The sequence below is a fragment of the Protopterus annectens genome, chromosome 2.part0 (genome assembly GCF_019279795.1).
Source record: "Protopterus annectens isolate FY-2018-M chromosome 2.part0, PAN1.0, whole genome shotgun sequence".
NCBI lineage: Eukaryota > Metazoa > Chordata > Ceratodontiformes > Protopteridae > Protopterus > Protopterus annectens.
The window spans coordinates 627169182-627186392 of NC_056728.1; the positions used below are offsets into that span (position 1 = coordinate 627169182).

Consider the following 17211-nt stretch of genomic DNA (forward strand, 5'->3'; position numbering starts at 1 on the left):
AATGAATGATCTACATAAGTAACTTCTGGTAGTCTGAATTTAAATTTCAAAGGATTGAGCTTTAGATTCACTTCACACGCTCTGCCAGAAGTTTCCTGAGGTTTTTGACATGTTCTGCTTCACCACTGCCTCCAACCAGTAAATCATCCACGATTATAGCACACGGACAGCTCAAAAAAATTTGCTCCATTGCACGCTGAAAGATTTCACTGGCAGAATTTATTCCAAAAGGCATTCTGAGGAATCTGCATCTACCAAATGGTGTAATGGAGTTAGTAGTGAAGATTTGCGATCAAGCATTACTTGCCAAAATGAACTCTCTGCATTTAAGACCGAAAAAAACAGTGTCATTAGGCATAAGGGTGGCAATCTCCTCGACTGTACGTAGGATGATGAGGTCTCTTTAATGCCTTGTTCAAGTCTCTTGGGTCAATGCATATTCTGATTTCATCTGAATTTTTCTTATGAGCAGCTACCATGGAAGACATCCACTCAGTTATTTCTGTGACTGGACAAATCACACCTTGCTGCACCATCTTGTGTAATTGGACCTTGACTTTGTCCCACATAGCTACTGGAAACTCACCTTGCTGGTCTGACCAGTGGACTGACCTCTGGGTCTACTTTTATTGAGTACACAACTGGAAGTTTAGCTAACTTGCAATTGAAAACATCAGCATACTCTGACAAGATAGCATCAGTGAAGCTGGAACTGGGACATATGCTCACATGATGGACTTCTTGGGTAAAAGAAAGCAGTTTCAATCTTAAACTGTCTCTGAGACCTAACAATGACCGCACAGGTCTTCTGACTACATAAAATTGCAAGCTGCAATGGTTCCCACCCAAATAGCATGAAATTACTACTGAGCCTTTGGTTTGAATCTCTTCACCTCCATAAGCAACAAGCTTCGCACAACTGGCCAAATTAAGTTGCTCACCAGCTCTCACTCTAGCAAATGTTTCTGCTGACATAACATTACACTTTGAACCAGTGTCTACTTTTGAGCCCCATGGGCTTACCATTGATCAGAACAGTACAAAATACTTCATTCTTTGCCAACAAATCTACTGCATTAACCTTTTCACTGACCTTTTCACACCATCTACATAGAAAGCAGGGTTGAAGCTCTCTACATGATTAGCTTGCTTCTTTGAGTAACCTTTCTTAATAGCTGAATGAGGCTTGCCTGATTTACAAAACTTTTGAAAGTAGTTCCAATTTTTACATTTGTGGCATGACTGACCAAATGTTAAGCACTTCTCTCTTTTAGACACATGGTTGGCACCACAATTACGACAGTTAACAATAAAACTTGACTTGGGTTTTGCTGACTCACCCTTATGCTGCACTGAGCATGTCCATTTTGCTGAACTATTCTTGGAACTTGCTAGAAAGTTGCAGGTCCTCCCAGGGAATCCCGCAGGGGTTGCAGCTGCCATGTGCTTAGCCCTGTTTCTGCTTGCCATGTGCCGCATGCTGTCTATGCTTGCTCAAGAGCAAGTTGCTGAAAATAATCTCTTGTCACTTATAAGCATACTTGTGTGCCTTTCTGTGACCTCATGGATTTGACAAATCTCTATACCTTTGCTCAATGTTAACTCTCTGCCTTGAAGCAAAATCTCTCTCACTGCAACATTATTAACACCACACACAAGCCTGTCCTCTACTAACTCATCTTTCAAATCACCAAATCTGCAAGTTTTAACCTTATTTCTCAAATCAGTGATATAAGCTGCAAAAGTTTCACCTGGCTTTTGGTCTCTTGTATAAAATAGGTGCCTCTCTAACGTAACATTTGTCTGGAGGTTGCACATTTCTCTAAATTTATGTTTCATGCACTTAGGGTCACATCTCTTGATTCAGCCGGTACAACAATATGGCATTTTTCCCCCTCTCTTGAAAATACTGCTGATGAATACACAAATGAACGCTCTCTTTCAATGGCCTCTGACCCAGCTAGGTTAAGCAAAATAAATGCCCTTGTACGTGCATCTTTGTCAGAAAAAGTTGCTTGTATGAAAATATCGTATTCCTGTTCAAATACTCTCCAATTCAGTGCTATATTATGATCAAACACAAGTGGAGTGGGTCTGCGAAATGCCTCTGCCATATCAACACACAGTAATGAAGTTGCTTGGAATTATGTATGAACATACACACATAAATATGAGAACTTTATGTCAGAACTTGCAATAATGCCCAACAGCACAACAGACTCTCTGAAATAACTGCACTTTGCCAAATAAGTCTCCGTAACACAAGAACACTTTAAAATCACTGTACTTTGCGAAATCACTCCTTATCAGTGTAAGAAATACTTTGAAACAACTGTACTTTGCAAATAAACTGTACACAAGCAGAAGTTTTTAGTAAAAAACACTTTGAAATGAATGCACTTTGCAAATAAACTGTACAAAGCACAAAACTCTTCAAAATGGCCGTACTTTGCAAAATAACACTACAGTGTAAGAAACATTTTGAAATGATGGCACTCTGTGAATAAATGTACACAGCACAACAAACTTTTTGAAATGGCTGTACTTAAACTTCACTTTGCAATATAACTGTACTTTGCACACAGCAAATTCTTTGAAATAACTGCACCATAATAAAGCACACACTCTGCAAACACTGCACACTGAGATACTTCGCACAACTCTAATTATGCTTCGAATGGCTTCGGTCCATGCGAAATAGTAGTTCATGCCCAAAACATGGTCGTTTTACTAAACATGCAATTACCTTGCTTTTTAAGCTTATTCTGCCCTTTTATTGTACTCGTTATGCCCCTTAATCTCTTATTATGCTCATTATACTTTTCTTCTGCTCGTTTTACTTTAAACATGCTCGTTATGCAAATCAGAGGTAATTCTGAGCCCTATAAGAATATCTCTGCTAGTTTTAACAAACACCATGGTTTCGAAAATTTCATTTAATTAATAATGCATTTTGTGCCTTTCGTTTGATTAATAATACATTTTGTGCTACTCATTTAATTAATAATGCGTTTTGTGCCTTACAAATGCTCCATTTCATTTTCTTTGCAAAAGAAATCGTTTGTGCAAGTTTTGGTTACCTGAAGTTCGTTTCTGGCTTTTTTGATAGCTCTGTTTCACTCAAACTGCTCAGTCTGCCTTCACCTTCAAATCTGCACCTCATGGCTTGAAGAAGCTGCCCTCTCAATCCCAGTTCTTGCTCCATGTCACTTGTCCGGTCAGGATAAAATAGATGAACGGTTGTGGGTTCAGTTCAAGCAGCTTTATTACACACAAACACATCAGAAATGAGGCTTTGCAACTTAAACTTAAATAAACTTATAAAGAGACTGACTACCACACTCATACATGTTAACACTCTGGCTGTTCTCTCAAAATGGCACTGCTGCCTGCATGCGCTCGCTATTTATATGCACGTGCCTACATCTGGAAATGCTTCTTAAAGGTATAACTTTCTTGGGTGGCGTAAGCTATGGTACCTTGCTGGCTAGGCTTACGTAGGCCCTTGGGTCGATAGCCTAGTACCTACCTATGAACACATGCTCTGTTCTACACGGCTAACACTGGATGCCTGCGGACTAACATCTGACTGGAACACAGCTACAGTTACTGATATCACCTGCAAGAATAATTACTGCAATCCCAGTGTCAGCCTTTAAATGGAGCTTCTAGAAATGGCAGCATATCTGAAATAGATGTTGTAGCTAGGGGCCTTACCAGACAGTACCTCCTCTACGCTTGGACCTTCAGTGGTCTCTGAAGGCATGATGGGGAGGGGGATTCTCTATAGCCTCATGCACTCTGCTACTTTTCTAAAGACCATCTTCCTATAGCAGTGATTCAGTGTTTTTTTTTTTTTTTTTTTAGTTTCCTTTGCCCTCAGATTAAAATGCTCACATCAAAGACAAAGGAGGCAGGTGTTCCTTTGCTTTAAGTAGAGAGCTTCATGTGTTCTAAATAAGCCCCAAAAAAGGTTTAGCTTTACTTCTGTAGGTCTTTTACTCAAAAATAAGGACAACAAAATGATGCTCTCAGTTAAGAATCTGTTAATCAGATTTTTATCAACATCATCTTCAATCTCAAAACTCTAAAAACATGCTCAGGCATAAACTACAGTGCTGTACAGTGCAGTGCACCAGCTTTGCTATCTATCAATAAAATATGAACTGTCTACTGATCAGTCAAATATGGAAAAAAAAACTGAAGGTGTTCCAAGTTGCTCTCCTCCTGTCATCTCTAGTGTAGGGTGGAAAGCAGCCTGCCATGGGTATCTAACTCTGTGAAAATCAGGCCAGGTGGGCAGACATCTCCAGGGGCTGAATTATCTTTTGCAAATGATACCGAAGTATCAATTTCTATGGTGAGCATGTAAACTCTGTTAGAACATCTTGCCACCACAGGGTGCAGGACAACTGAGTAAGCATAGCAAATGTATAACACAGAACTTTTAAAAACATTTCACTCGACACACATTACCTCCACATTCCCATCAAGAAATTCCAAACCCTAATGACCACAGATTGACCTACTGGGCATGTCCCATGAAAACTGATAAAGATAAAATTGTTGCACAAGCACACAAATTTGATACACATTATCATCAGCCTAAACAAATTTATCATATCATAAATAAACAAAAGTTATTTCTTACAAAAATGCTGGATTATTTTCATTTAAACATGTCAAACACAGCTGTTGGGTGCCCAGCTGTTTGTTGGATGAATAGGGTTTATTAGCTAGTGCTTCAAGCCTCAAGTTCCTTCAGAACTTTTCCCATAACTCCCCTGTGTTCTTCTTCTCCTCAGACCATGTTAGCTGGCCTACTGTCTAATCATACTAGGAGCAATTGTGAAATATGCCGATATGTAATTTAAACTACACTGTAGGTTCCCACAAGACAAATGCCAATTTGGAAAGGGAATGAGGGTGGGATGTTGCACTGGATGTTGCTAGATTAAAAGGATCCAGCAGCATGGTATGACAACTTCCAAATCCTGTTATATCCTTCTATCCGATCCAACTGCTGGCACAGAATCCTAAGCAGCCTGATATCTCAGGTGAAATCATGACGGGACACTTTTCAAAACCGAAGCTCTAAAACAGACTCTGGTTCTGGAGGTGATGTCCAACTTCTAGTGTGTGGAAAAGATGTGTAAGGTAGACCATGCTTCTGCTGCTGTACAGATTTCATCTATGGCAGAATTCTTGAAGGCACTGGAGGTTGCCACAGATCTTGTGGAATGAGTTTTTGTGGGCAATAAAAAAAGTGTACTGACAAGTGACCTCTGAATGCCCCCAGAAAGAGACAATCAGAAAAGTCTTCAGAGATTCCACCATACAAACTGGTTATAAGCCCTATACCTCTTCTGGACACACCCCCTAATTTCCTCATAGGCTTTTATTACCTTCATACCCACTGTAGACTACCTCTAAACTACCTCACTTGACATACAGCTTACTTAAAGCAACTTTGTTTGCCTATACATATATACATATATATATACATATATATATATATATATATATATATATATATATATATATATATATATATATATATATATATATATATATATATATATATATATATATATAGATAGATATAGATATAGGTACATATAGCATATAATTGCTTTGTATAAACTGTGTACAACAATAAACTGTTTTCCCTCCTGCTACATTTTGTGTTTCAGTATACTGCTGTCTTGCTCATCTCTCAATCCATTGTCATTTTGTTTGTCTATCTCTTGATTTTCTCCAGACTGAAAATGAAATTTGTCAATTGCTCTACCCCAGTTAAATTCAAACAAACAAGTAAGTACACTAAGTTCTGCTGGAAATGCCCAGCAGATGGGTAGTCTCAAAACCCATTCCTCTGCCAAATGCTTCTACAACTGGGCAGTGATCCATTCTGAAGGAGACACAGTCAACACTGGCCCACACTACAATGCTGGTTCTGCTGCAACTAAGAGCAACACTTGAACCACATTTACTTAGGACAACTTTGGTTCTAAGCAAAAGTTCTCTGTGATGACGGCAAGTACACCCTTACAGCAGCAAGAATCATGCCATGCTATTAACTTTATGGGAGCCTGTCTCTGACAGGTAGCCTGAAAAGTTTACAGCCACTGAAGCTGGAATTTAAAAAGGATGCTTTGAAAGTCTCAATGAAATCTGTCAATAAGTGCCAAGCCTGATGATAAACCATAATGCAGGTGCCTGCTTCTCTAGCTGAGCCATCTTGCAGCACTTGGCACAAAATGTATAGGTAGGCTGGAGATCAAAAGTATGGCTGCTGCCTGGGAAGCCAGTTTTCTCTCGTTTCTTTCCTGATCCAAGGATAACTGCAGCAGTGACTTCTTATATTCACCTGCAAGATCTCATTGGAACCTCATCAAACGGTACAGATAATGGAGTATCCTAAGCGCAAATGTGTTGGACACAAACAGGCTTAACATACTGGTCCAGATACCTGGATTCCTTGTTGACAGGTGGATCTCAGGGCTTTGAAGACCTGTTTCCTTCTTAAGGACTGCAACATCAGTGACAGAAACCACAGACATCTTCAAAAGAGATCCCCAATCTGGATGTGGTTGGGGAGTTCAGTCTGGTCCTCCTGGAATAAAGACCATCACATTGGTCTCTTTCCACGTCTCTCAGGTGACCAAGGAATTAATCCAGCCCTCTTTTGGTACTACCAAGAAATTTGTAATGGGAGAGAAGAAAGCCATCTCAAGAACTTCTCTGGAAAGAAGGGGAATGCAATGGAGAACATCCATTTTTTCATCTGAGTTTGAGAGCTTCCCCAAATATGGACTCAATGGGATGACATGCAATCACTTTCAACCTTGTTGTCACTACCTGGCACAGGAAACACAGACAAGATGCTTCCTCTCGCATACGGACTCACTCAGGATTCTTGAATGTAAATCAGAGTACAAGGAATCATTAGGAGAAGCATATCTGTAACTGTGAGGTCTCCAGAAGCTTTCCACTCCTCTGATCTCAGAGCATCCCGAGGCTGCATACTCAAAGCAAAAAAAATAAGGGTGGAAACTGGGGCAGTAGCCATACTACAGTGATGCTTTTGTATCAAGGGATGCAATTTCTGCATCAGAGTCAACTCATGACAACTTGTCAGCAGAGGGCATTAGTGTCAAAGGCCTGGCACTGACCAGGGCAAAGGACCCAATGCCGGGAGCTGGAGCACCAGACACTAATCCTGGTGTTAAGGCTCTAAGCTCTAAAGTCACAAAGACATTAATGGCAGAGGTTGCACCAAAGGAGCTGGTGCTGACACTGGCCTTAAGTGGCCAACTACAAAGATGAAGATGAAAGGAACAATTGGCATAACAATATCAGTGTCAGGACAGATGTACCAAAGGTGAGACAAATGCCAAATACAAAGACCTACATGGCAGCTGCAAAGGATTCAAACCATGCCAAAGCATCCATTAACGCAAATAGCTACTGAAGGCTACCAGTTTCTAGCATAACCAGTGCCACAACATGGGTATGTATATTGGAATCCACACCACCCAGAAAGCAGAGGGGAAGAGGAGATGGAATTAAGTCCATCTCCGTCTAGAACTGCAACAAAGACTTCATCGTTCTGGAATATCTGATGTCCAGACTTAACACATTGATTGGAAGACATCAAACAGATCTACAGGACAGGAGTCGGTAGGAAGATAGCCTGATTAGCTCAATACTGACATGAGGAGATGAAAGGCATCTACTGTATGTGCTTTGGAAGGCTGAGACTGTATCCTTAATAAGGACAGCTGGTTCAATATCAGAAATCACCACAGAAGACACCTGACATCTTCTCTATGCTCCCTTCTAGTTTTTTTTTTTCACAGAAAGAGATCTGGAATGGGAGCTAATGCAGCTTGTTTTACTTCTAAATTTATTCCTGCACTGCTGAAACTCAGAGGATGCTGATTGAGAAGTTTCCCTATATTGTATATGTCTCTTAGTACTAATCCTTTTAAAATCAACTTATTATAGTGGTATTGCTCTCTCTTTCTCAAGGTCCATTTACTGAAGCTTGACAAATACTGTACTCAGCTGCCAAATGCTGTGTCCCTAGAAAAGTCACAGAAATAATGCAGTGGTTTTGGAGTAGGGATTTTCTCACTGTAAATTGTACATGACTTTCTGAATCCAGTGTTCTCCAGAACTCAAAATTGGCAAAACCAGAATTATTAAATAAAGAACTTGAGCAAGAAAATTTAGCCAAAATCGTAGAAGCATAAAAATCTATCCAACGGTAAAGATTTTCCAGATAATACTGGATAGAAAATTGGTAAGGAGACTATGGACTAGAGAAGAGACATACTTTTAAATGTAACCTGACCACAAAACATACCGCTAAAGAAATACAAAGGAGGGCTTTGAATTTAGTTGAAGAAATTTGAAGAAAGGACTGGAAATGACAAGACAAGAATCACGCCAAAAAGACTGCAGAGCATTGGATCATTTTCCATTGCTATTTGACAAACCATTAAAGGAAATATGGACAGTCTAACTAGCACAAGGCAGTATGGGAGGATGAAGGAAAAGCAGTCTGAGAACGTTTTCAGTGTCAAACTCACACAAGCTTACAGTTAAGCCCTGGATGTTGAACAGGATGGACTGAATCATTTCAGATCTGTAAATATGCAAAGAATGCTCAATTATGGTGAAGTTGTTAAAGGAACATGTTTAACAAGCTTTACTATCATTTCCTCGAACTGACATTCTGCGAATGTCCAGATTTACAAAAAATAATATCGGAAATCAGAACAATGAACTAAAAAAATGTAGACGGAAGTATTTTCGGTAAAGTCAACATCTTAGAAATGTTGACTTTACCAAAAAATACTACACTTCCGGTCAACAATAATAACGTTTTTTGCAGGGGGGCAAGCCCCGCTACACCTCCCACACCCCCTGCTGCTTAGCTATACAAACTCCGGGATAGCACTATAGTGAGGGAAAGGGTACATTTCCCAATCCCCACTATAGTGCGATCTGCATCAAAATGTAGACAGTCACAACAGCGAATGCTGTATTGCATTCGCTGTTGTAAATTTCTACATTTTGGCATTCATTCTTCTGATTCTACCAAATTGGTAGATTCGCACTAATGTAAATCACAAGAAGTGCGATCGGGAAAACGACAGTAAACTGTTTAACGATGGTATACTGTTGGCCCACCTTGAAAATAGAGATTTTTACCTGCTACCCCTCCTTCAAAGGAGCAAACCTATGTTTCAGTGCGGACTGCCCACCTTTGTTTTTTTTTGTTAAAATGTCTTTAGGTTATGTGGACTACGAAGATGTCATGAATGCACTTTTAGCAGTTCTCTCTACACATCATGGAATGGATCTAGGCCCAACCTGGCCAATTAAATCTTGCTTGGAATTCCTAGGACTGAGCATTTTCCAAATTGCAAGAATTTAAGAATGCGAGTTTTCCCACACAGCTTAAAAGAAGCATTAATAACCCTACTCTCAAGACTATCTTAGGCTAAATACACTGGAAAATTTAGATGCATTTCTTTAACATTCCACACCTGGAAAAGATACTGAGAAGGAGGTTTACTAGCATCTCATGAACTTCTGGTTCTATTTTAGACAGGTTTTTGAGCAGGAAAGAGTAATGACACCATCTGTGTTAATAGGTGGTAATCGCCTCCTCAAAACAAAAGTTCAAATACATTTCTTTAGCCCTACTTAATATCTCAGCAACTTCTTATACTGTGGACTATGTTTCAAATGTCCAACAATGAATTTAAGTAGTTCATGTCTTACCTCGCAAATAAATGTTAAAGGGGTGATTCTCAGAGGTAAAATCTTCTGAGATACCATTTGGAGTCAGAAGCACCATAGCGTTTCACTTTGGTTCCCCCCCTCACATTTTTTTTTGCTCACAGTACATAGTCAAGCACGACTTGGGTGGATTACATTTAAATATACCCATGCAACATAATACCAGTGCTAAAAATACTGAAAGCACAACACCAAAAGTACAAAAATGTTGACATGTTAAAATCACAAACACAGAGCACTAACTAGAATACCAACAAAAACACCCAAACACCACATTAAACTAATCTCAAAAAAGACAACTAACCTCCTTTTGCAGTCAGTTAACAATACCATCAGATAGTGTCTAGTGTTATAGAAAGGTTTGACAAAGGTACGGTGCAGGGCTAGGGTTAACATGCATTAGTAAGATAAAAAAGAAAAATCTAGCAAGGCTAGACTTCCCATGGCGTGATTCCTTAAACCTCTTGTATTACAGGTGACATGGGATATATTTAAATTACCCTTTAAGGACATCATGTGTTTCAGCTAAATGGCAATTCTGAATATCCATGACTTTTTTTCTTTTAAGTCTATTTATGGACAATTTCAGGCCAATAAAGATAACCCCACATGCTGTGGACATGCATGTTTCTGCTTTCGGTAGGAAGGAGGACTCTGCCTTAGAAAAACCCTCTATAACTCTACCACTACACACAAGAAAAGCTCAGACACACATGCACATGCGAACACAGAGAGGACATGCAGACTCTACATAGAAGGCACCCAAGCTGAGAAACGAACTGAGGGACTTCTGGCTGTGAAGCGAAAATGCTACCCACTGTGCCGCCCACAGAACCATCTTGTAACTGTTCTGGTTTTAGGAAATGTCCCCACATGCAACGCTAAACCTATCTCCTTACCCTACCTTTACTCTAACCTTAAACAACAAACACTCGCATGCACACTCCCACCCCTAACACAGACTTACTAACCTGTCAACACAACAGACTGCTGACAAAATTAAAATAAACTGTCAGTAATCTGATACTACTGACAAACTAAACTGTTGACAAAGTAAATGGCAACCACAAGGAGATATGTCAAAGAATCATGTCAGTCTGTGAAGCTCATTACTTCCGAATACCATCTACTGAAATATTAATAACTATAAACCACTTTCAATGAAAATACATTTTTATTTTTTTTTTTATAAAAAGACAAGTCAACTCCACAGCTGTATAGTAGGAGAGACAAATGCAACCCAGCAACTGCCAGGGGTGGTTTTTGTCCATTAGTATTTGACCAAACAGCTTCAGAAAGAATGTGTTTCATAGATTGATTGGCCCCTTAATATCACTACCATGAGCATGTTACCATCTTCATCTCTCATTCTCTCTGTATCAAAGGTCAGAGTATTCCAACTCAGAAGACTGTCTCAATTTCATCCTCAGACAAAAACAGATGACTTGAGATTAATCCTACAAAAAACAGAAGCAATGTGAAACCATGCTACTACACACCACTCACAGATTCCTTACCCAACCAATAAAGGATCGACCTGGCATCAGCAGACAACAGATCATCTTACTTCTATTTTAAAAATATCACCCAGGTCAAACATCCCATTCCTTCTGCTGAGATGGCAATGAATGTTCAGCCAACTCTACTGTTATGTCTGAACTACTGATGCACTCGCTACAAACGGCTCATGGACATAGATTCTGCCCATCTGCCAGAATTCCAAAGCCAGGGATTAAAATGTATTTTCTGGACTTTGCCACATTACCCCTGAGCTGCAGGACCTGGGTTGGTAGTCTGATGCAGTTAAGTCCCTATAAAGCCTAGAAACCCTATACCGTCTGGCTCTCACCTAGTTAAAAATCTTCTAGTTTCCTAGGTCACTGTTTACTGACTCCAGCCATCAAGTCAGGGACTTGAAACCTCTGGCAGAATATTTTGTCTTTACCACTGTAGTTGCTCTACATATTTGCTGATGATTGCTTCACAAACATCTCACTATCTTCCTTGCTGCTGATTAACTAAAGCATACAGACATATCTCTAACATGTACAATGCAAAAATTATATTTCTGTACTGCAAAAGCTCTATGCAGTTTTCTTAATGCTCAATGTATTTTATTTCTTTTCTCTCAATCTTTTTTATAGTTAGGCTGTCCTACTCATTAGTTTAACATGCACTTTTTTCTTCTAACCATTGACTGGAAATTGTTTATATTTGTTTTGTTTTTTTTGTTTTTTTAAATGACTTGCACTCCTCTTAGTGTAACTTTCTGTAAACTTAAAGTATTTTGTCTGGAGCTTTTCTCCCTGGGCCTCCACTGCAAAAAGGGTCTAGTGCCTAGTATGACTACCCCAGTAAACAAAGGTAAATAAAACATACATTTTCTGTCAGTTCTGTAAAATCTAATTGACTTCCTTTCTGATTAGTGAGACTCAGGCTTCTACAAGAATTTCAAGGAGGGTTTATTTGAGATCTAAAGTGAATCTTTATACAAATGACTTTAAGATTAGTCTCTTATAAACATAATTAATTGAATGTCATCTCTGCTACTATGGTGGTTTTACTGCTGTATTCTGTGCTTATGTTCTTAACTATAAAGAATGTTCTTAACTATAAAGAATGTACGATGTAAAGTTTCTGTAAGAACTTTAAAAGAAAATTAAAAGAAATGCAGTGTGCCCAACTCTATGGAGGCAGCAACAGTCCTGTGGATGCTTCCAGGTAGAAGCAACTGCATTAGCGATGACCTCTCCCCGCAGGAGAGAGGACCCAAAACTGTTCATTTCCTATATACTCAATCAGCTCCTGAGAAGAAATGGGGTCATAGTTTAATTAGTCCATCGACAGCTTCCTTAATGTTGATGTTTTTCTTTTCAAAAGGAGTCAAACCAAAGATGGGGAGTGCAGACAAGTCACTGTCCTTATTCTTCTCAAAAGACTGTTCATATCATCATGAGCAGATGGGAATCATCCATCCACCCACCAGGTCCAGGGACATACTCCTATGCAAACAAATACTCGAATAAGTACATGATGGATGCATGTCGGACATTACCTCAATCCAGTCAAATAAGTACATGATGGATGCATGTCAGACATTACCTCAATCCAGTCAAATAAGTACATGATGGATGCATATCAGACATTACCTCAATCCAGTCAATCAAAAATAAGCCTGCTGAAAACAACATTGAGTAATGAGGGGAATATACTAGGATCGGTGTTGCCATAAGGCCATAATCCATAATACTGTGTTCCTGCAGCTAAGATTCCAGTTTCCACTAGACTCAAACATGTTTGAAGCCAAATTCTGGACCACAAACACTAGGGTAGGAAGACTCAGGAAACCCCAGGAGGAGGACAGCCCCTTGCTCTCATGGCCTGCTGACCCTTGACCAGAGGAGTCCAGAAACTTCACCCAAGAACTGACCAGTCTTAAGTATAAACGATATGAAATATGGGCAGTGCCACTAACATGGAGTGTAACCACCACAGAGCAGGAGATGACAGTACACCTACATCAGGACTGTTGCCACAGACAGAGGTGAGCTCTAGCTCGCACCAGACAAGATCAACACCCGAAAGAAATGCAGGGTCATTCATGAAATGAAATTGATAACACTCAAAGGGTAGGGGCATGGCCTCACTCTCAGATTCTCAGAGTCCTTCTGAAGGTCCTCCTCCCAAAGAGACCTCACGTAGCATGCAAGAAAGCTTCAAGTAGAGTCATCCTCAGTTCATAGGCAAGTACAAGACTAGCTGCCATTGCAGGCCATTTTAAGGCTAGCCAATTGCCATTCAAAGGAGAGAATCATACTCCACCTTGTTACTTGTGTCTATGAGTTAAACACCTTAACCATTATAACAACCCTTCCCTCAGCAGAACAATCAAGGAATTTCTCCTCATAGTGTCTTCAAGAAGTGGATCTCAGTCATTGGTATTTAAGACAGTGTTTAACCCAGCACTCTTCTCTTCATGCCACAGAGACAATGCCAGTTCAGATCTTGTCCATTACAAACAAGAAAACATGGAACTTTTCACCACACAAGTATTAGGATTTGAACTGTGCAAGTGACAGAAAACCAATGATGGCATTAGAAGGCTAGGCGTGCCCTTAGAGTGTTATATGCAACATATCTACATGTGTGCACGAACTGCAAAATGTTCTGGGAGAAAGACACGCAAACCTGGAATGGGACTCAGGATGTATCCAATCTCTGACTCAAAGAGGGCTTCCCATGTTAGATAAACAGCTTGCTCCCAGTAGTCATCGTGTCCAGTAAGGATGCATTAAAGTCTCTACAGTCAACAACTCAAAATTTGTTGCCAAAATCAAACTCAAAGATGGATTTTCTGGTTGAAGGTTTGTTCATCAATAACAACAACTCTGCTTGAAGTCAAACAGGACAACACTTGTATCCATGACAGATACACCACAATACATACACTAAAGCATTTGCCCAGGTGTGTAAAAAAAAGTGAAGTTCTGCACCACTACCTAATAGCAGAGATGCTGACATCACTAATGTCAATGGAATGCTTATAGCAGCTGATCTCAGCAATGCCCAATACAGCTAAATGAAAATCAAATCCAAAGAAGAAATATGGAGAAAAATCAGACTTCGCAAATTTATCAACCATTGCTGACAGTCACCACTGAAGCAGAGGGCGGGTCACGTCCTTTGCAACTGAGTTCAGTCAAATCCTGACTTGCTCCTTGGTTTGACTAAAAATCAGACAAACAGCTTTCAATTCAAAACAACCCCCCAACCACAGCCTAAAAAATCTCTCTGGATTTCAGTACATCTCAGTGGAAAGATGGAGACCTACACATTAAAATATCCCTAAGAAAAGGAAAATAATTTACAATGTGCATCTGAATGGAAAACTGTTCACAATAACAGCATTCACCGTTGTCTGGCTAGGAAAAGTTCTCTCTCTTAAGGCAAACTGACAATTCTATGGGGAAAGTTAGGGAGAGATTGAGGATTAAAGTTAGAATTTAATTTCTCCTCTAATATATGGACCATATTCTCAGGGAAGAAGTTATGTTGTTGTTATACATTAACTCGGAGCACAGACGAGTATTACCTCTAAGGTTTCTGACACAGCTGAAGGAGGCTTTGTGGTTGACCTTAGCAGAGGTAGGAAATCTCAATTCATACTTACTTTTGGAGGATTTGATGATTTCTCTGTAGCTAGGTGGCAGACACAATGAATTTTATTGATAAAAGTAATACTATTTCCTAAGTACAGGTAACAAAACTAAGAGGCATATATAAATGCTAAAAAATAATGCACTTTTAAAAATGTGTCTGACAATTACAGACTATTAAAACGGGCAAACTGTTTCAAATCTGTTCTGCAGCAGAAAGTGAGTACAAGTGAATGAGAATGAAAAGGACTGGCGGGGGAGGTACTGTACTCTTATCTTGATGGCATGCAGACTGAGTGCCTGGAAATCTACTATCAGACCACCACCTGGTAAAATTGTCCTTGCGTCGCCTTGTACTCTATCCATCCATCCATCCACAACCCCTTTTCCCATTTTTGCACATGGGGTCGGGATGCTACTTAAACAGTGACAATCATCTACAGCCAAGGATTACACGACCGGGTGGCTAGCCTTGCCACAACAGTTCTTCCATACACAAAGACACACACACACACACACACACCTATGGGCAATTTACTGTGTCCAACCTACCGACTACATGTCTTTGGAATGTGGGAGGAAACTGGAATTCCTGTAAGAAGCCCAAGTGAACAGAGAGAGGACATGCAGACTCTACATAGAAGGCACCCAAGCTGAGAATCGAACAGAGGGACTTCTGGCTGTGAAGCGAAAATGCTACCCACTGTGCCGACCACAGAACCCTCTTGTAACTGTTCTGGTTTTAGGAAATGGCCCCTATATTTAGCTTTAAAAAGTTCCAGTAAATTCATTAAAAAAATCCATTCTTGTGACATCACAGTACAAAATGATGCAAGCAATAAACCAATCCAGTAGCTGTTGTGTGAAGACCAACCGTTATTTTAAAACATGTTCCTCATTCTAGATCCTAGTCCATAGATATTTATAACACTGTTCATGAACTGTGAAGGAAAAACACTACAAATATGATTTATTGATGATTATTCTTCACTGTTACTCACTTTCTTTGCCAGTCTGTCACTCACAGATTCTGCTAGCTTCAGCAGTGTTGCAGCATCTTGCAGGCATCTAATCAAAAGAGCAAGAAACAAATCTCAGTCTGAGACTTTAAGTAAATAACAGGATAAACAAAGCTTAGAATGGACAGTAATGCCTTTATAATTGTCTTTCTAGATATTGCCAAGGCCAGCATACCAAGAGCAGACAGCTTAATTAAAGTGGTGAGTAAAAAACCTTGGATTAGTTACAAGGTCATGATATAAAACACAGTTTGGTGTATTAAATGTTTATAATCCAAAACAGGATTAGAAGTACCCAATGTTCTTTAAAGGATTAACATGGACAGATGGCCAGTTTTTTACTTCAGTAATTTAAACTTTCACTACAACTAATATGTGTACGTAATGTACTGTACTGTCTTCCATGCTTCATATTCTAACTCCACCCCTGGAAAACGGAAAATCTTCTGATTTCACTTAAGGTGGGTGTTTGAAGCACTAATACTGCTCCACTTGCATAAGGCAGGACTTTACTTTGCAAAACAAGCCATACACATTCATAATGTCCTGTATTTTCATAAAGGAACAAAGCATCATCTATCAAATCTATAAAAGTAACACCCAGTACTCCTTAGCACAGACATCAAGATAATCTAACAAAAATGGTTATTCTTTAAAAGGCAGTTTTAGATGCACTCCTACTTTTTTTTTTTAAAAGCCAGCTCCATCTTCTTAATGGAAAAGTCATAAAAGCCATGAAAAATAAACCTTTCCAAAACATCAATGTCGGTATCAAAAAATGTGTGTATGGAAAGTTTATAACAACAAGGCTAAACAAGGAAATCCTTTTCGGCCATGACTCAGAGTTCTTTTTGGAGCAACAGACCATGCTGTCGATGTAACAAAGTGCAGAAGCATGATCATTACAGAGTTTATTTATTTATTTGCACCGCCAAACAATTGCATTGTGTATACAGAAATTATAGCATTTTCCAGAGTCATTGTAAGAAAAAAAATTAACAATGGTTACACTAGTCCACTAAAATTGTTGCTACTTGAATTAAGCAGATCAAACAACAATAAATTATACAGCCATTATAAAAACATTCAACAAGGCTTATACTAATTCCCTAAGTTGGTTACCGTTCAATGTAAAAATGCATCAAATAGAAGTCAGGTAAGTTTTAATATGATCTACAGTTGAAACGGTAGCAATTCCCAGGATATAACAGGGCAAATTA

The 17211-nt window shown here is 39.4% G+C and overlaps 1 protein-coding gene across 1 annotated transcript in view; it reads right to left on the reverse strand.

Moving 5' to 3' along the window:
* UBA6 (ubiquitin like modifier activating enzyme 6) overlaps nucleotides 1-17211 on the reverse strand; it is a 2440735-nt gene that overhangs the window by 1784540 nt on the left and 638984 nt on the right. The window contains exon 12 of the mRNA XM_044060993.1: nucleotides 15974-16040. Coding sequence (XP_043916928.1) covers nucleotides 15974-16040 — 67 coding nt within the window. The remainder of the gene's footprint in view (nucleotides 1-15973; nucleotides 16041-17211) is intronic.